This window comes from Esox lucius, chromosome 20, assembly GCF_011004845.1.
Source record: "Esox lucius isolate fEsoLuc1 chromosome 20, fEsoLuc1.pri, whole genome shotgun sequence".
Classification (NCBI taxonomy): domain Eukaryota; kingdom Metazoa; phylum Chordata; class Actinopteri; order Esociformes; family Esocidae; genus Esox; species Esox lucius.
Window position 1 is genome coordinate 45,450,607 of NC_047588.1, and position 21,200 is coordinate 45,471,806.

At 39.5% G+C, this 21,200-nt stretch overlaps 1 protein-coding gene across 4 annotated transcripts in view; it reads right to left on the reverse strand.

Moving 5' to 3' along the window:
* The window catches only part of thsd7ba (thrombospondin, type I, domain containing 7Ba), a 292,455-nt gene that overhangs the window by 218,811 nt on the left and 52,444 nt on the right, over positions 1-21,200 (reverse strand). For all 4 annotated transcript variants that reach the window (XM_034289054.1, XM_029115860.2, XM_029115859.2 and 1 more), the window contains exons 4-6: positions 8,508-8,756; positions 5,744-6,279; positions 641-799 (exon numbers count right to left, since the gene is read on the reverse strand). In XM_034289054.1, the coding sequence (XP_034144945.1) occupies positions 641-799; positions 5,744-6,279; positions 8,508-8,756 (944 nt within the window). The remainder of the gene's footprint in view (positions 1-640; positions 800-5,743; positions 6,280-8,507; positions 8,757-21,200) is intronic.

The following is a 21,200-nucleotide window of genomic DNA, read 5'->3' on the forward strand; positions in this document are numbered from 1 at the left end:
GCAGCCCCACAGAGAGCAGGGACTAATTCCAGCACCTCCTGACTGCTGGCTCCTGCCCATATTTAAACTGAGAAAAACAATTTGCTCCACACATCCCTATGGATATTAACAATCATCCCTATGAATATTAATAATCGTCCCTATGGATATTAACAATCATCCCTATGGATATGAATAATAATCCCTATGGGTATTAACAATCATCCCTATGGATATAAACAATCATCCCTATGGATATTAATAATGGAAAGGTTCTTCGGTCAAATCAGATTCCAGGAAGAAGAGGAAGAGAAGGCTGATCCAAGTGTTTATCTGTCCTACTCCATTGGGGTCCTTCTAAAAGCAGTCATTACCAGTCCCTCAGTAAAAGACATCCTCACGTTATTCCATGTTTACATCTAAATGAATGATCTACCGTGTGCTGTATTAGAGGGCACATCAAACCAAAAGACTTGTCGCAGTAATCCTAACATTAACATTAGAACACTACTATAAGATATTAGTTCTATGACTTGACTTCTATAACATTACTTATTTAATGTGAATACTAAAACATGACTTGTATAAAATATGTCTGTGTTCAATAATGTGACTTCTGTAACATTCATGAGTTTAATGACATGCTTTTTACTATCCTCACCTTTCCTCCCCTGAGGCTCAAGGCAGTTGTCGTGGAGACAGGTTCCCCAAGAGGACCAGGAGGAGAGCAGACAGGGCTGAGGACACAGGATGGAGCAGCGCTGCACAGATGATGGGATATCAGAACCTGCACACAGACGACCATTCACAGGCCTGGACACTGCAGACAGACAGACAGACAAAAAGAAAGACAGGAGGGCAGACAGACAGAAAGACAGTTAACATAAAGAAAGGCAGACAGAAAGACAGGCAAATAGGAAGACAGGCAGACAATCTCTGTTATTTTTTATATAAATATACAAACCAACATCCACCTGCAGTAAAACCAATCATCTAATAAATGACAGTTCATAGTCTCTCCCAACAACCTTCCCTGTATCCTCTATATCTCCACCTAACCAGACCGACAAATACGCATCCTTTGTGCTGATGAACCCCTTTCACCCTCACCAATAAACAACAATAACAAAATGTAAAGGCATACAAATGACAGTGTGTATATGTGTATGTTTGTGGGGGATCTTAGCTAGGTCTGAGTTGTAGAAAAGACCCCTCTAATCACATTCCAAGTGATGAACTGTGCAGCTGGTCTCACAGAGACAGGGAACAGGGGCTGTTTTCTCCAATCCTCAGGAAAATCATTTAAAAAATGATTTTTGATGCACCTCCTCACATCATTGAGCAACAAATTTCCATTTAAATGAAATCCCAAAGAGAAATGTAGTAACAGCCTGTGCATTGTCTAAAGTAATTTACAAGGCTGTGATTCTCTGTGTAAAAAGATATGGTTGTAATGTACCGCACAAATAAAGTACATAATGCAGTCCCTTTTCACTTGCTCAACCAATTTCTTGAGATGGACAATTCCTTTAATAAATTTGACATAGAACCCTAGCAGAATACAATGTTTGAAAAATTATCAAAATTAAACTCTACATCTGAGAACAACATGCTTAACACACAGATCCTGTCTCAATCATTTATATTATTAGCTGGACATAAAGGTGTTGTCTAAATACATCATATTAGTTAAATAAATACAGGTCCAGTGTTAATCCTTTCTGTAAGGTAAATAAATACAGGTCCTGTCTCAACCCAAACGGAAAATAAATGTATTTTAAATATATTTTTGAATACATTTGGAAAATATATTCCTGAATACATTTCGTAAATATATGTCAAAATGTTTGAAATTGGCCGCTTAAATATATTTATATAAAATGTATTTAATACATTTTGAAAATGCATGTCTAAATATATTGGAGCATCGGCCAGGTGGGTTGACACTATTTTGAATAAAGTTTAAATGTATGTATACATTTTTAAATAAATTTCAGAATAAAAGGTGGAATACATTTTGATCCCTGAAATGTATTTTGAATTAAGTTAAATGTATTCGACATACAGGTGCTGGTCATAAAATTAGAATATCATCAAATAGTGTATTTATTTCAGTAATTCCATTCAAAAAGTTAAACTTGTATTATGTATACATTCATTTCACACAGACTAATATATTTCAAGTGTTTATTTCTTTTAATTTTTATGATTATAACTGCCAACTAATGAAAACCCCAAATTCATTATCTCAGAAAATTAGAATATTGTGAAAAGGTTCAATATTGAAGACACCTGGTGCCACACTCTAATCAGCTAATTAACCCAAAACACCTGCAAAGGCCTTTAAATGGTCTCTCAGTCTAGTTCTGTAGGCAACACAAACATGGGTAAGACTGCTGACTTGACACCTTGCACAAGGAGAGCAAGACACAAAAGGTCATTGCTAAAGAGGCTGGCTGTTCACAGAGCTCTGTGTCCAAGCACATTAATAGAGAGGCGAAGGGAAGGAAAAGATGTGGTAGAAAAAAGTGTACAAGCAATAGGGATAACTGCACACTGGAGAGGATTGTGAAACAAAACCCATTCAAAAATGTGGGGGAGGTTCACAAAGAGTGGAGCTGGAATTAGTGCCTCAAGAACCACCACGCACAGACGTATGCAAGACATGGGTTTCAGCTGTCGCATTTCTTGTGTCAAGCCACTCTTGAACAAGACACAGCGTCAGAAGCGTCTCGCCTGGGCTAAAGACAAAAAAGACTGGACTGCTGCTGAGTTATGTTCTCTGATGAAAGTACATTTTGCATTTCCTTTGGAAATCAAGGTCCCAGAGTCTGGAGGAAGAGAGGAGAGGCACAGCATCCACGTTGCTTGAGGTCCAGGGTAGAGTTTCCATAGTCAGTGATGGTTTGGGGTGCCATGTCATCTGCTGGTGTTGGTCAACTGTGTTTTCTGAGGTCCAAGGTCAACGCAGCCGTCTACCAGGAAGTTTTAGAGCACTTCATGCTTCCTGCTGCTGACCAACTTTATGGAGATGCACACTGTGCCAAAGCTACCAGTACCTGGTTTAAGGACCATGGTATCCCTGTTCTTAATTGGCCAGCAAACTCGCCTGACCTTAACCCTATGGAAAATCTATGGGATATTGTGTTAGAGGAAGATGCGATATGCCAGACCCAACAATGCAGAAGAGCTGAAGGCCACTATCAGAGCAACCTGGACTCTCATAACACCTGAGCAGTGCCACAGACTGATCGACTCCATGCCACGCCGCATTGCTGCAGTAATTCAGGCAAAAGGAGCCCCAACTAAGTATTGATTTCTGTACATGCTCATACTTTTCATATTCATACTTTTCAGTTGGCCAACATTTCTAAAATAAAATGTTTTGTATTGGTCTTAAGTAATATTCAAATTTTCTGAGATACTGAATTTGGGATTTTCAATAGTTATCAGTAATAATCATCACAATTAAAGAAATAAACATTTGAAATACAACTTCATTTTCAGATGACAACATAACTATTACAAGGACGTTTGTTTAATACATCTATGATATATAAAATACTACTTTTACACAGTGTGACATCCACAACAGAGAATGTCACATCCATAACAATATACACTCACCTAAAGGATTATTAGGAACACCATACTAATACTGTGTCTGACCCCCTTTCGCCTTCAGAACTGCCTTAATTCTACGTGGCATTGATTCAACAAGGTGCTGAAAGCATTCTTTAGAAATGTTGACCCATATTTATAGGATAGCATCTTGCAGTTGATGGAGATTTGTGGGATGCACATCCAGGGCACAAAGCTCCCGTTCCACCACATCCCAAAGATGCTCTATTGGGTTGAGATCTGGTGACTGTGGGGGCCATTTCAGTACAGTGAACTCATTGTCATGTTCAAGAAACCAATTTGAAATGAATTAATATAATAAACAAGTTTCACGTTTTGAATGGAATTACTAAAATAAATCAACTTTTTGATGATATTCTAATTTTATGACCAGCACCTGTATATTCATCATACATTCTACATACATTTTGCATTGCAAAAATATATTTATTTTCTATATGAGAACCCTTTCTATTGGCAAAAGATATATTGATAATGTCTCCGGAAAACATGATGCTGATTTCATTGATCTATATCTCAGAACAACAAGATTCATATTCCGTCAAGTGTGTTTATTCATAGTCTTCAGTTGTCTATATGATGAGAGAGCAACATCCCTTTGACTTTCCTTAATTTAACTCTTCCTGACTACAGACTATTTACAATAGAATGAGGTCTCCAAGGACTTATACAGCAAAAGCCATTACATAAATTAAGAGATTTAATCAGTTGACAAGATACATTCAATGGCCATTATATTTTGTCTAATGGTAGCTGTATAAGTACATCACTAGTTATATAATTATTAGACATGCTTTATTGTGTTAAATATTCCCCAGAGTATGTTTATGTATTTATACAGTGAGTAACGCTAATAACATAAACACCTAACATTAAATGAATATCAAAGACCTAATTTGCCTTCACAACAGATTCAGTCTTGGAATGCTTTCATCAGAGTTGGGGAGTAATGGATTACAAAACAACAGTAACAGTATTCTTTTCCGTTGCCAACAAAAATATTGTAATCGGATTTACAGATACTTTTGAAAAAATGTATGATTACTTTTGGATTACTTCAATTGAAAAAGAATAGATGCGCGAAATAATTATGACACGTTACACATTTTATTTTATTATTTAATGTTTTAAAAACAAAATAAGAATTGCGCGCCTTAGATGTGTGTGATCATCGCAAAGGTGGGCTCACATAACCAGAATGGTGGCGGATGAGGCGGACTTTAATTTTCTCCAGTTTTGGGGTTTTGGATGGCTGGTAAAAACAGAGTATATTTACGATAATATTAGACAAGCCATATAAAATGTTATTCAGTTATCTACTCTACGCATCTTTCTCAGAACAACGGATATAGTCCTACCTGGTGTTATATCTTTTTCAAGTTTCAAGTTTTTTTGTCAAATGCACCAGAACAACACAGCCAGAAGGAGTTGCACCGAAGGCATTGTTTAATAGATTAGGAAACTATTTGTAAGATATGTAACATGGCGCTGCCTTCAAGAAAAAACATTATATGGAATTTACCACGACATTTAAGGAGAAAAGGTGTGTTGGGAAGCTCTCTGCCAAAGGATGATTATTTGCATTTGAGGCAGCCACATCAACTCCGTCCATCCAGGTAGGCCATGTGATTCTTCTGGCTTTGCATCTCTGAAAATTGTGTTCATTGGTAATCATTGGCTGCTGACTGCATTTACTTTAAGTTAAGAGTGCAGGTTTATAATCACAGTTTTTTTCTTTCATTTGCCTTTAGAAAATCCATCACTGGTGGCTGAATGAACCATTATCACCATCACTGTTTTAGAGTGAGCCATTATCACTTTCACTGTTTTAGTGTGCCATTATCACTATCACTGTTTTAATGTGAATGAACCATTACCACCATCGCTGTTTAATGTGAATGAACCATTATCACTTTCACTGTTTTAGTGTGAATGAACCATTATCACTTTCACTGTTTTAGTGTAAATTAACCATTATCATCATCACTGTTTTAATGTTAACAAACCGTTATCACTATGACAGTTTCAGTGTCAGTGTGCCATTATTACTGTCACTGTCAGGGTTCCATTATCACTATCACTGTCAGTGTGCCATTATCACTGTAACTACCCATTGTGTTACCTTCTTTCCTGTGATGTGGAGCTGTTTGGTCTGATATGTGTTGAGCTGGGTGCGATTTGTCTTGGAAGTGTTGAGTTGCTTGTTCCAGGAGGTGTTGAGCTCCATGTTTCAAGAGGTGTTGGACTGGATGGTCTATGATGAGTTGAGTTGGGTTGTCTAGGAGGTGTTGAGCTGGGATGTCTGGGAGATGTTGAGCTGGGTGGTTTGGGAGTTGTTGAGCTGGGTGGTCAAGAAGGTGTTGAGCTGGGAGGTCTGGGAGGTGTTGAGCTGGGATGTCTGGGAGATGTTGAGCTGGGTGGTTTGGGAGTTGTTGAGCTGGGTGGTCAAGAAGGTGTTGAGCTGGGAGGTCTGAGAGGTTAAATGAGTCTGTGTCATCTTTCTGGCGTGATTGGTGTTCCGGGACCTGGACACAGTAGATCTCCCTAGTTTGGACTCCTCCTCCACAGAGTCCAGAAACATTACCGAGCCGTCTGTCCTGTTGGCTCAGCAGAGGGGCAACACGACAATCTCCCCAGGCAGTACTCTTCCACACATATCTGAAGACCCACAATACAAAGATTTTTTTCTATCAATACCAAGACCATTCTCCTATGTTGTTCTTTAACTAGAGAGATCAATTTCTTACCATTTTACAGTAGACCATTTCAATGTCCTGCTGCACAGAAATGTGAAATCTGGTTTATGACTGTCTCTCATGGTAGCCTCACCTGTCTATGAATGTGTTTCATGGTAGCCTCACCTGACTATGAATGTGTTTCATAGTAGCCTCACCTGACTATGAATGTGTTTCATAGTAGCCTCACCTGACTATGAATGTGTTTCATAGTAGCCTCACCTGACTATGAATGTGTCTCATGGTAGCCTCACCTGACTATGAATGTGTCTCATAGTAGCCTCACCTGACTATGAATGTGTTTCATAGTAGCCTCACCTGACTATGACTGTGTCACATGGTAGCCTCACCTGACTATGAATGTGTCTCATAGTAGCCTCACCTGACTATGAATGTGTTTCATAGTAGCCTCACCTGACTATGACTGTGTCACATGGTAGCCTCACCTGACTATGAATGTGTCTCATGGTAGCCTCACCTGACTATGAATGTGTCTCATGGTAGCCTCACCTGACTATGACTGTGTCACATGGTAGTCACACCTGACTATCTAATCTAAATCAACTCAAATCAATCTGGACAACAGGTTCTCAAAAATTATTAGAATGTAAAATATTGAGACTGTGAAACAGGTCTGCTGTCAAATATGGTGGCCAACAGAGCATAATTTAACTGGTCTATGATTTCATATTACATGATAAAACAACATACAGCGCAAGAGCAGAACACATAAGTAAGAGTTTGTTTGATAGATGAGTTTAGACTGTCCTTTTATTAACACCTTAATGCATTAGTCTGCAAAACATTTGTTTGCTGGAAACACCACTGGTGATACATGCAGATTTTAAAATGTATTGCCAATTGGATAGAAACCTAGTAATTGACCTCTCGCGGCCCCTCCCCCAAAATGGCCATTGTCCAATCACATATCATAGCAACCGTTACTATGTGAGCAGGTCCGACAAACATTGACTCCAAGCAAGATGGTGAAGCGGTGCGCCCACAGCGTTTGTAAATCGGACACTAGATACCCCGAGAGATTGTCTGGAGGAGTTGTGTTCTTTCCATTCCCAAAGCCGAAAACACAACATGAGCTGTGCCTACAATGGATAAAACAGTGTGGACGGCCCCACTCCCAGTTAAATGTGTCGAACATTACGAAGCATAAATACGTCTGCTCAAAGGTAAGGCTAACAGCTAACTAGTTACTGTGTTGTCTAGATCTACTAACAAGAGGTAAGAACACAAATTGGACCAAAGTTAGGATTACCATGGATATCATTGCCAGAATGTTAACCTACTCACTAAGCTAAGTTCAACGAGCCCTTTAGCTTTAGCCAACATTAGTTAACATGTTAGCTAACGCTAGCTACATTAGCTGCTGTTGTGTTGGGTCTTTGAGCTCCCCAACTAAATTTTTTGTCAGTTTACAACAAAGTCGAACCAAGCGCCCCAACAAGCAACTTTAAATAATTTTGGTTTTATCTTTCATGTAGCATTTTATGAACGGAGAACCTACCCCTGAGTTCCCCAATCCCGAAATGTTAGTTAGCTTTGACGCACATGTAGGTTTAGCTAGCTAACATATCCCCTTGTATTTTAACAGAATAGCTACTTGCAATAGACAATAATAGACCATAACATATGAAAGAGAACTTACCCGGCAGTGCAAGAGCATGACTGGTCCACAAGGCTGTGCTGGTTGCATTTGAGTTACAGGTCATGGGGTTTCTCAGATTTCGCTTGAGACTGGTAAGCATTAGCCTCGATAGTAGTCGTGTCTCCTTCATTGCATATTTTTATATTTTGAATATATCCTTCCACTGCATACTGTAACCCCTTTTGCCTCGATCTGGAGGATATCGCAGAGGTATTGCTCAAAAAAAGGTCACTGACACGCACGGGTATACCTCTTCCTGTCATGGCAATCTGTCCTGCTGGTCGTGTTTGACCATTTGTTTGTCGGACGTAGCAACAGTAACTAAGGGGGGTGGGATCCGCGAAAGGCTAATTGCATTCATTGTTTTCTCAATGCAGTTATCATCAGTGCAATGTACAATTGTAACAATGACATATTATTATTATTATTATTATTATAATTATAAGTATTTTTAATTGCTAAATGACTCCATGTTAAATAGATTATATCACCTCGGACAATGTGGAAGCAGATCTCCGATGATGTTGCAAGCCTCTTTCTCCTCCAGGGCAGGACATTGCTTCCCTCCCCCAATAGGGATCTGCTTCATGTGTCTGGTCCTTATCCTGTAGCCAGGCAACAGGTCCTGACAACGGCAGGTCTTGGAACATGGACTCCACGAGGACCAATCAGATATCTCACAGTGTTTGGGCATGATGCAGGTCTGATAGTTCACTGGGGTGTGGTCCTGGGTGCAGAGGCTGCAGAGATGGGAGAACAATTAGACAATAGACAAAAAAAGACACAGGGAGACCTTTTATAACAGACACAGATCCCTATAAAAACAGACACAAACAGGTGCTGGTCATAGAATTAGAATATCATCAAAAAGTTGATTTATGACAGTAATTCCATTCAAAAAGTGAAACGTGTATATTACATTCATTCATTACACATAGACTGATATACACTCACCTAAAGGATTATTAGGAACACCTGTTCAATTTCTCATTAATGCAATTATCTAATAAACCAATCACATGGCAGTTGCTTCAATGCATTTAGGGGTGTGGTCCTGGTCAAGACAATCTCCTAAACTCCAAACTGAATGTCAGAATGGGAAAGAAAGGTGATTTAATTCAACACATTCAACACTACTGTTGTTTGCTTCTTGGGGTTTAAGGCCGGGTGTCTCTGTAAAGCACTTTGTGACAACTGCTGTTGTAAAAAGGGCTTTATAAATACATTTGATTGATTGATTGATTTAAGCAATTTTGAGCGTGGCATGGTTGTTGGTGCCAGACAGCTGGTCTGAGTATTTCACAATCTGCTCAGTTACTGGGATTTTCACGCACACCATTTCTAGGGTTTACAAAGAATGGTGTGAATAGGGAAAAACATCCTGTATGCGGCAGTCCTGTGGGCGAAAATGCCTTGTTGATGCTAGAGGTCAGAGGAGAATGGGCAGACCGATTCAAGCTGATAGAAAAACAACTTTGACTGAAATAACCACTCGTTACAACCGAGGTATGCAGCAAAGCATTTGTGAAGCCACAACACGCACAACCTTGAGGCGGATGGGCTCCAACAGCAGAAGACCCCACCGGGTACCACTCATCTCTACTACAAATATGAAAATGAGGCTACAATTTGCACGAGTTCACCAAAATTGGACAGTTGAAGACTGGAAGAATGTTGCCTGGTCTGATGAGTCTCGATTTCACTGAGTTCGCTGTACTGAAATGGCCCCTACAGTCACCAGATCTCAACCCAATAGAGCATCTTTGGGATGTGGTGGAACGGGAGCTTCGTGCCCTGGATGTGCATCCCACAAATCTCCATCAACTGCAAGATGCTATCCTATCAATATGGGCCAACATTTCTAAAGAATGCTTTCAGCACCTTTTTGAATCAAAGCCATGTAGAATTAAGGCACTTCTGAAGTCGAAAGGCGGTCAAACACAGTATTAGTATGATGTTCCTAATTAATCCTTTAGGTGAGTGTATATTGTTGTGGATGTCACGCTGTGTAAAAGTAGTATTTTATATATCATAGATGTATTAAACAAACGTCCTTGTAATAGTTATGTTGTCATCTGAAAATTAAGTTGACCTCCAAGAGCCTTTTTTGGCTCTTGTTGACAAATGAGCAAAATCAATCTACTGAAAGTTATTTATCGGACATTATCTTTACGAATGAATAATGCAGCTGAATAGCTAAATAAATATTTACATATTCAATTGGTCAAAAGTTTTAGAAGACTTATGTTTTCAAGGTTTCATTGAAATTATAAGATCCAGAAATGCCACTGCCTTGTCTGGGTCCAAGCTCATTTAAGATGGGCTGAGACTGGTGGTGCTTCTTGGCCCAGGCAAGCCTCTTTTTCTAATTTCGCCATCTTAGTGATGGCTTTCTTACTATCACTAAACCTGTCAAACCTGCAGCTCGAAGTCTTCTCCACAGTTGAAACTAAGACTTGCTTACTTCAACCAGTGTTAAGCTGTGCTTGAAGCTAGTTTCCTGCGAGCTGTCTATCACGCAAGCTGTTGACTCTCAGAAATCTGTATTCTGATTCTGTTTTGGCTTTGGGTCTTCCAGACCTGTTTCTGTCCAGTTTCAAAGTGCCTTTTAATTGTGTAGGAAACTGTACTGACTGAAACCTTAGCTTTCTTTACAATTTCTCAAAAGGAAAGACCAACACTGTAATGATTTGTCTGTCTTCCTCTGTTAATTTCCTTCCTTTCATTATTATGATAGCAATATACAACTTCCTGCAGTACAGTACTGTAAAAAAAAATTTTTAAACAGTGTATTAACACCGTCTGTTCCAACACTCTTATACAGACAGGGTTTGTAAATATTTAACAAAATTTGGGTCACCTGTAGTAATGGTTAACCCAACTTCCAAGATGTAATTTACTTTCATTGCTGCCGAACAGCGATAAGTTGTTAACCTATAACAGGTCTGTCTGTAATGTACAAAAAAAAAGCTGTTTTTGGTAACCTACAAATTTTTTTAAAACCCTTCATCTTGGATGGGAAAGAGACTTTCACACTGTGTTTGGGTCTTTATTTGGTATACCTATCTAATGTTAGATAGGACCCCCTACTGACTCTTTCTAAGGTTCCACACATCCACAGGACATCCAGAGATGCCCTTCTGCACACCACTGTTGTAAAGACAAAATCTCAGCCTTTCTGTCAGCTTGAAAAACTCTGCCCATTCTCATCTGATCTCTACTTCACAAGGTCTTTTTGCCCACACAGCTTCCACTCATTGGATATTTTTTATCATACCAATCTGTGTAAACTCTATAGTATGTAAGATGAGCTTCCCACAAGATCAGCTGTTTCTGAGATGCTGGAACCATCACGTCTGGAACCAACAATTATACCACAGTTATAGTCACTTAGATCATGCATCTTCCCTATTGTAATTTTTGGTTGAAAAACTAAACCTTGACCTGCATGCTTTATATATTGAATTGCTACCACATGATTTGCTGTGTTAAAGAGAGAAAGTAAACCAATTGTACATCACATAAACCCTTGATAAAAACTAGCTTTGCATGGGAAGTCTGCATAGTCATACTCAAAACGAGTCTGCAGTAAACATTTTCTGGATGTTAAACCTGCATGTCCAGATAATTTTTTTTATTTTTAGGATATTCTATAATTTGATAATAGCATTCCATGGTTACTAACCATGAGTACTAACCACGATTGCCTAAAGTAATGAAATCTGGTGCATTGCACACTTAAAAAAAAAAATTTGTAGAGAATTTGTGTCCTGTACTGCTGTACCATTATTGGGATTTATTTTTTTACATTATTGGGATATTCATTTTATTGTTTGTTTTTTATTGGTATATCCAGCACCAATAGCCGGCTGTACCAATAAAAAACAAACAATAAAATGAATATCCCAATAATGTAAAAAAATACAATAACATGACTAACTCAATAACATAAGCAACACAATAACATGAACAACATTAACAACACAATAAAATGAATAACGCAAAAACATAAACAACACAATAACCTAAACAACTCAATAACATGAACAACCCAATAACAGTAACCAATCCAATTAAGGCAATTTCTTCACCCAGAACATCAGAACATAGTCTGTAATCCATCTATGCTAGTAAAAGATAAAAGTACAATCATGAATTTATTATACATATTCTCAGAGGTCCGTTTGATTGGTTCTGCCCTAAACAGTATCCAGAAGAACTCTAATTTAGAAACATGAATAAATGCATTGCCTAATGAAACACATAATTAGAATTTAATCTGTTTAATTCAAACAATTTAATTAGTTAGCTGTGTGTATTCTGATTATTATAATGAGTGTAGTGTGTGTGGGGGGGTATTAAAATGTGTATGATGTTCGTTTTGGTGTGATTTTACTTGGTAATTAGAGTTAATTATGAAAATCAAATCAAACTGAACTCAGGTGGGAAATATAAATTCAGCACCTTATTGAGTGCTCTGATTCATTAATGAATATGTTAATCATATGGTACTGTCATCAATATTTATATAATTCTCTACCGCTATAAGCAACATTAAAATTATTTCTGATGTACAATAAACAAATACAACAATTTCAAACATCTCTGCAAGTAGCCTAGGTTTTGTATTTTGTGGACATTAAATCCAGACAAATACTGTAACTTAGAAAATGGCCCTTCAGATGCAACTCCTGCATAGAAGGAAGATCAAACATGATCATCCACAGAAATCCTTCTACTGGAAATTCTATTGAACAGAGATCCATCAACTGGATTATACTGGAGTTGAGTGCATGTGGCCACAATCAAACACTGAACCATAACACAACTAAAGCCCAATACATGCAAATCAAATCAGTTTTACCAGCTGTTTAAAAACACCATGGAAACCCATGGGTATTTGTAGATGAGGATATTTATTCATATATTCAAATATTTAACAACATCACTTCAACCAAACAGATCAAACTCTGTCACTGTCAGTATTGTGGAAATGCAATACTTCACAGGCTGCATAGGTGAAATGCTTGACTGCATATTTCATGCCCCATGACAAGATAAGTGGTGTGCCTGTGTGTGCATGTGTGTGTGCATGTGTGTGTGGGTGTGCATTTGTGTATTCAAGCTGTACTGTGTGTGCAGGGTATATAGCATTTCAACCAATTAACAATAAGATTCAGTACTACGAAAACATTCTACAGTACAGTGAATTCCCAACTGACAGCTCAAACTACATGTCAGCTGTGTCACAGGATAGAGGGACAAGATATTACAAGAAATAACATTGAATAAAATCTGTGACAACATTGGTTGGCCTCTGCCTCTGATGATAATAAAACTGATTGTCATCTATGTTGTGATCCAAAAACCTGAAACTTTGGTCCGGCCATTACCACTTTTTTCCAATCTTCCTCTGTCCAGTCATGTGTGTTCTTTTGCCCATCTTAAACAGAGAATTTTATTGACCAGTCTGAGATATGTATTTTTCTTTGCAACTCTGCCTAGAAGGCGGGCATCCCGGACTGGTATTTTGTGGGTCCTATTTAATGAAGATGCCAGTTGAGGACCTGTGATGAGTCTGTTTCTCAAACTAGACACTGATGTATTTATCCTTTTCCTTGGTTGTGCAACAGGGCCTCCCAGTCCTGCTTCTATTCAGTTTAGAAAAAACTGAATGCTGTTCTGTAAAGGGCGTAACACACAACCACATTTACAAAAAAGTTCAGACGGTGCGTAAAATGTAATTAAAAACAGAATGAAATGATGTGCAAATCATTTGAAGCCCATATTCAATAGAAAATGGTATTAAGACAACATATCAAATGTTTACTTCTCAAAAATTATTTGCCCACTTTGAATGACGCCAGCAACATGTTTCAAAAAAGTTGTAACAGAGGCAACAAGAGACTGGAACATTTTTGTAATTCTAAAAAACTAAACCTGGTGGAAAATCACACAACTTATTAGGTCAATTGGTAACAGGTCAGTGACATGATTGGGTATTAAAAGATCATTCCAGAGAGGATGGATCTTTCAGAAGTGAAGATGGGGAGGGGTTCACCACTCTGTGAAAGACAAATAGTGCAAAAATTTAAGAATAACTTTTCTCAATGTTACATTGCAAAGTGTTTGGGGATCTCATCATCTACGGTACATAATATAATTAAAAGATTAATCAAATCCAATATTGGATGACCGTAATCTTTGGGCCCTCAGACGGCACTGAATAAAAAAATGATACGATTCTGTAGAGGAAATCATTGCATGGGCTCAGGAACACTTCCAAAAACAAATGCAACTCTACCAAGCAAAGAAGAAACCATATATAAACAAGATCCAAAATTAAACTTGCTCTGCGCAAGAGAGAAAGGTTGCACTGACTGCATTACTACGTAGATTTTGCTGAACTGTCGCTCATACAGTATGATCGACAAGCACTTATGGTTATTCGTTCATCATTGAACAAATACCTTTTCACTACTCACCGGATCAATTGCTGCAATTCTTCTGTTCTGCCACTGATTTGTTTACCAATACGCTGATGGAAGAGAGAGAGGGGCAAACGTGCCGGTGTCATGTACAGATCTCAGACGAGATACTGCTATCTGCCATTACAGACCTACTCTACTCACAAATGTTCAATCCATGGACAAAACAATGGACGAACTACACGCATAGATTAACTTTCAACAGGATATTGCAAACTGCTATGTGCTAGCGTTTGTGGAATAATGGTTGAATCCCTTGGTGCCAGACTCGTGCGTCACCCCTGTTGGCTTTTCTATTTACCGGCAGGACAGAACATCGGAGTCAGATAAAAGTAGGGGTGGAGAAGTCTGCATTATGGTTAACTCTCGCTGGGGAACGGATGTTGTAGTGCTCTCAACACACTGTTCTCCAGACCTGGAGCTACTGACTGTAAAGAAGGCCCTTCTACCTTCCACGGGAAGTCAGCTCAGCTATTATCACAGCAGTCTACACACCCCCGAAGGTGGATAAAACCTGCACACTGGAAGATCTATATGGAATAATAAATGGACTAGAGGACGCCCACCTTGAGGCAGCTGCTATTGTTGTTGGTGATTTCCATAGAGCAGATATCAGGAAAGTTTTACCAAAATGCCAACAGCACATTAACTTTCCTACCAGGGGTGATTAGATCATATTCAACCTCTAACTTTCCTACCAGGGTTTTCACCTCCATATTCAACCTCTTCAGGTCTCTGTCTGTAGTCCCCGCCTCCTTCAAACAGACCACCATAGTCCCTGTACCAAAGAAACCTTCCATGAATGACTACCGTCCTGTAGCAATGACCTTATCATCATGAAGTGCTTTGAGTGGCTGGTCAGAACTCACATCTGCTCCACCCTTCCTGACACCTTTGACCCCTTTCAATTTGCATACTGCCCCAATACATCTACGGATGATGCCATCACCCTGACGACACACACCGCCCTCTCCCACCTGGAAAAGGCAACACATACGTGAGGATGCTGTTTGTGGACTACAGCTCTACATTATTGTGCCCTCCAAGCTTGTTCCTAAGCTCAGGACCCTGGGACTTAATACCTCCTTCTGCAACTGGATCCTGGACTTCCTGACAGGCAGACCCCATGTGGTGAGAATGGCAACGTCATGTCCTCTGCACTGACCCTGAGCATGGAGCCCCACAGGGCTGCGTAAGTATATATATTGCCCCAAACTTTTGAATGATAAATGTACAGTATCTCTCAAAAGTGAGTACACCCCTCACATTGTTGCAAATATTGGATTATATCTTTTCATGTGACAACACTGAAGAAATGACACTTTGCTACAATGTAAAGTAGTGAGTGTACAGCTTGTATAACAGTGTACATGTGCTGTCCCCTCAAAATAACAACACACAGCCATTAATGTCTAAACCGCTGGCAATAAAAGTGAGTACACCCCTAAGTGAAAATGTCCAAATTGGGCCCAATTAGCCATTTTCCCTCCCCAGTGTGATTTGATTTGTAAGTGTTACAAGGTCTCAGGTGTGAATTGGGAGCAGGGGTGTTAAATTTGGTGGGATCGCTCTCACACTCCCTCAAACTTGTCACTGGAAGTTCAACATGGCACCTCATGGCAAAAAACTCTCTGAGGATCTGAAAAAAATAATTGTTGCTCTACATAAAGATGTAGAAGCCTAGGCTATAAGAAGATTGCCAAGACCCTGAAACTGAGCTGCAACACAGTTACCAAGACCATACAGCGGTTTAACAGGACAGGTTCCACTCAGAAGTGGCCTCGTCCTTGGTCAACCAAAGAAGTTGAGTGCACGTGCTCAGCATCATATCCAGAGATTGTCTTTGGGAAACAGACATATGAGTGCTGCCAGCATTGCTGCAGAGGTTCAAGGGGTGGGGGGACAGCCTGTCAGTGCTCAGAACATACGCCGCACACTGCATCAAATTGGTCTGCATGGCTGTCGTCCCAGAAGAGAGCCTCTTCTAAAGATGATGCACAAGAAAGGCCACAAACAGTTTGTGAAGACAAGCAGACTAAGGACATGGATTACTGGAACCATGTCCTGTGGTCTGATGAGACCAAGATCAACTTATTTGGTTCAGATGGTGTCAAATGTGTGTGGCGGCAACCAGGTGAGGATTACAAAGACAAGTGTGTCTTGCCTACAGTCAAGCATGGTGGTGGGAGTGTGATGGTCTGGGGCGGCATGAGTGCTGCCGGCACTGGGGAGCTACAGTTCATTGAGGGAACCATGAATGCCAACATTTACTGTGACATACCGAAGCAGAGCATGATCTCCTCCCTTTGGAGACTGGGCCGCAGGGCAGTATTCCAACATGATAATGACCCCAAACACACCTCCAAAGACGACCCCTGTTTTGCTAAAGAAGCTGAGGGTAAAGGTGTTGGACTGGCTAAGCATGTCTCCAGACCCTATTGAGCATCTGTGGGGTATCCTCAAATGAAAGGTGGACGAGGGCAAGGTCTCTAACATCCACTAGCTCTGTGATTTCTTCATGGAAGAGTGGAAAAGGACTACAGTGGCATCCTGTGAAGCTCTGGTGAACTCCATGCCCAAGAGGGTTAAGGCAGTGCTGGAAAATGATGGTGGCAACACAAAATATTGACACTTTGGGCCCAATTTGGACATTTTCACTTAGGGGTGTACTTACTTTTGTTGACAACGGTTTAGACGTTAATGGCTGTGTGTTGAGTTATTGTAAGGGGACAGTAAATTTACACTGTTGTACAAGCTGTACACTTTACATTGTAGCAACCTGTCATTTCTTCAGTGTTGTCACACGAAAAGATATAATCAAATATTTGCACAAATGTGAGGGGTGTACTAATTTATGTGAGATACTGTATATATCTGATTATATTAAATGTATATATATGATAATAAATGTATATTTCTGATGATATGAAATGTATATACAGCTCCAGAAAAAATTAAAAGACCACTGCACATTTTTCTTTCCTTTACAAAAAAGTCGGAACGGAAGGTTTTGAGTGAGGAACAGAGGGATTCAAATTAAGAGACCACTGCAAATTGAATGCTTCTGTTCCTCACTCAAATCTTTTCAGCTTTTTTGGAAAGGAAAGAAAAAGGTGCAGTGGACCCTTGTTTTTTTCCAGAGCTGTATATGACATTGTATATGACGTATACAAACCCGATTCCAAAAAAGTTGGGACACTATACAAATTGTGAGTAAAAATGTACTTCATTTCTCATAAAATCTCATTAAACTTTATTCTATTGTGAATTAAATATTAGATAACATATTGAATGTTGAAAGTGAGACAATTGGTAATGTCTTGCCAAATATTGGCTCATTTTGGATTTCATGAGAGCTACACATTCCAAAAAAGTTGGGACAGGTAGCAATAAGAGGCCGGAAAAGTTAAATGTACTGGTAAGGAACAGCTGGAGGACCAATTTGCAACTTATTATGTCAATTGGCAACATGATTGGGTATAAAAAGAGCCTCTCAGAGTGGCAGTGTCTCTCAAAATTCAAGATGGGCAGAGGATCACCATTTCCCCCAATGCTGGGGCGAAAAATAGTGGAGCAATATCAGAAAGGAGTTTCTCAGAGAAAATTTTTGAAGTTATCATCATCTACAGTGCATAATATCATCCAAAGATTCAGAGAATCAGGAACAATCTCTGCGTAAGGGTCAAGGCTGGAAAACTATACTGGATGCCCGTGATCTTCGGGCCCTCAGATGGCACTGCATCACATACAGGAATGATACTGTAATGGAAATCACAACATGGGCTCAGGAATACTTCCAGGAAACATTGTCGGTGAACACAATCCACCGTGCCATTCGCCGTTGCCGGCTAAAACTCTATAGGTCAAAAAAGAAGCCGTATCTAAACAGGATCCGGAAGCACAGGCATTTTTTCTGGGCCAAGGATAATTTAAAATGGACTGTGGCAAAGTGGAAAAGTGTTCTGTGGTCAGACTAATCAAAATTTGAAGTTCATTTTGGAAAACTGGGACGCCAAGTCATCCGGACTAAAGAGGACAAGGACAACCCAAGTTGTTATCAGCGCTCAGTTCAGAAGCCTGCATCTCTGATGGTATGGGGTTGCATGAGTGCGTGTGGCATGGGCAGCCTACACATCTGGAAAGGCACCATCAATGCTGACAGTTATATCCAAGTTCTAGAACAACATATGCTCCCATCCAGACGTCGTCTCTTTCAGGGAAGTGTGATGGCAATTCTAAAGTCCAAATAGTTCTATGAAAATGGTAGGTAAGACAGGAGAAATCAATTGCGCAATAAACGGTTTTAATATACTTGCAAGGAGAGAGTACGCAGGTTATAAAGTAACAGTGAATAGTCTCTAAATAAAACATCATTTCGACAGTATTTATTACATAGAAAAAGGGGTGTGGTAAGATGCTGCCATCTGTCTCATGTCAATCAAACACATTCCCTTTGTTCTATCACACAAGTCAAATGCTATCTTCCCCCACCTTGTGCTTACTGCCATAATGTTTACTGTTGTGTTTACCAAAGGGGCCAACTGACCTTACTCCCTGTTGTGTATCTTCTCCTATCCTGTCCTAAAACCCATTGATCTGCATCTACCCCCATCCTGCTGGAGCTTCATGTTTACCTCAACACCTCATACTTCCTTTCCCACAGCACAACCAACATTCCTTTTTTCATTTAAACAGTTGGTCAGTCGTCTAATCAGTTAGAATACATTATTAAAGACATTTCCACAACAGAAGACCTTGGATTTTCCAACATGACAATGCCAGACCACATACTGCATCAATTACAATGTCATGGCTGCATAGAAGAAGGATCCGGGTACTGAAAGGGCGAGCCTGCAGTCCAGATCTTTCACCCATAGAAAACATTTGGCGCATCATAAAGAGGAAGGTGCGACAAAGAAGACCTAAGACAGTTGAGCAACTAGTAGCCTTTATTAGACAAGAATGGGACAGTATTCCTATTCATAAACTTGAGCAACTTGTCTCCTCAGTCCCCAGACGTTTGCAGTCTGTTATAAAAAGAAGAGGGGATGCCACACAGTGGTAAACATGGCCTTGTCCCAACTTTTTTGAGATGTGTTGATGCCATGACATTTTTAATATACTTATTTTTCCCTTAAAGTGATAAATTTTCTCAGTTTAAACATTTTATATGTCATCTGTTGTATTCTGAATAATATATAAAAATTTGAAACTTCCACATCATTGCATTCTGTCTTTATTCACAATTGTACAGTGTCCCAACTTTTTTGGAATCGGGTTTGTACATCTGATGATAGTAAATGCATATAGCAGATTCCACTAAATGTGTATATATATGATGATATTAAATGTATATATATGATAATATTATGGGGAGCAGCTACCTCTATATCAGTAGAGAGAAACTCACCGATTTAGATGTTTCTTAACACCACTCCATACCCCTGCTGTCACAGCGCCAGAACATTGCTGCAAAGCTGTTCTCCTCAGACACAGCTGCTGCACCTTTCCTCACAGTCATCTGGGATTTACATCTAATTTTTACAGCAAGTTTATCCCTCTTCATGTATCTGATCACTGATTATAGAGCACCTCGCATTACAGGAAGTAAGAAACAGTTGTAAAGCTGAAACACAGAAGATTCATAGCATACACACACGACTGAAGAAATAATCAAAATGCTAGGAAATTTGAATTAGGGAGCTTTCCGGTAGGGCTTACATTAGAAGGTTTCATTTTAGGGCTGATATAAGGGAACTTTGTTGTGGGGCTGATATAAGGGAACTTCATGGAAGAGCTGGAATAAGGGAGCTTTGTGGCATGGCTGATATAAAGGAGCTTTATAGAAGGGCTGAAATAAGTTAGCTTCATGGCAGGGCTGCTACAAGGAATATTCATGGCAGGGGTCATATAAGGGAGCTTCAGAGCAGGGCTGATATATAGGTGCTGGTCATAAAATTTTAATATCATACATTTTTTTATTTATTTCAGTAATTCCATTCAAAAAGTGAAACTGGTATATTATATTAATTTATTACACACAGACTGATATTTTCAAATGTTTATTTCTTTTAATTGTGATAATAATAACTGACAACTAAAGAAAATCCCAAATTCAGCATCTCTGAAAATAAGAATATTACTTAAGACCAATACAAAAAAAATATTGTTAGAAATGTTGGCCAACTGAAAAGTATGAACATGTACAGCACTCAATACTTAGTTGGGGCTCCTTTTTCCTGAATTACTGCAGCAATGCGGCGTGGCATGGAGTCGATCAGTCTGTGGCACTGCTCAGGTGTTATGAGAGCCCAGGTTGCTCTGATAGTGGTCTTCAACTCTTCTGCATTGTTGGGTCTGGTGTATCGCATCTTCCTCTTCACAATACCACATAGATTTTCCATAGGGTTAACGTCAGGCGAGTTTGCTGGCCAATTAAGAACAGGGATACCATGGTCCTTAAACCAGGTACTGGTAGCTTTGGCACTGTGTGCAGGTGCCAAGTCCTGTTGGAAAATGAAATCTGCATCTCCATAAAGTTGGTCAGCAGCAGGAAGCATGAAGTGCTCTAAAACTTCCTGGTAGATGGCTGCATTGACCTTGGACCTCAGAAAACACAGTGGACCAACACCAACAGATGACATGGCACCCCAAACCATCACTGACTGTGGAAACTTTACACTGGACTTCCCCATG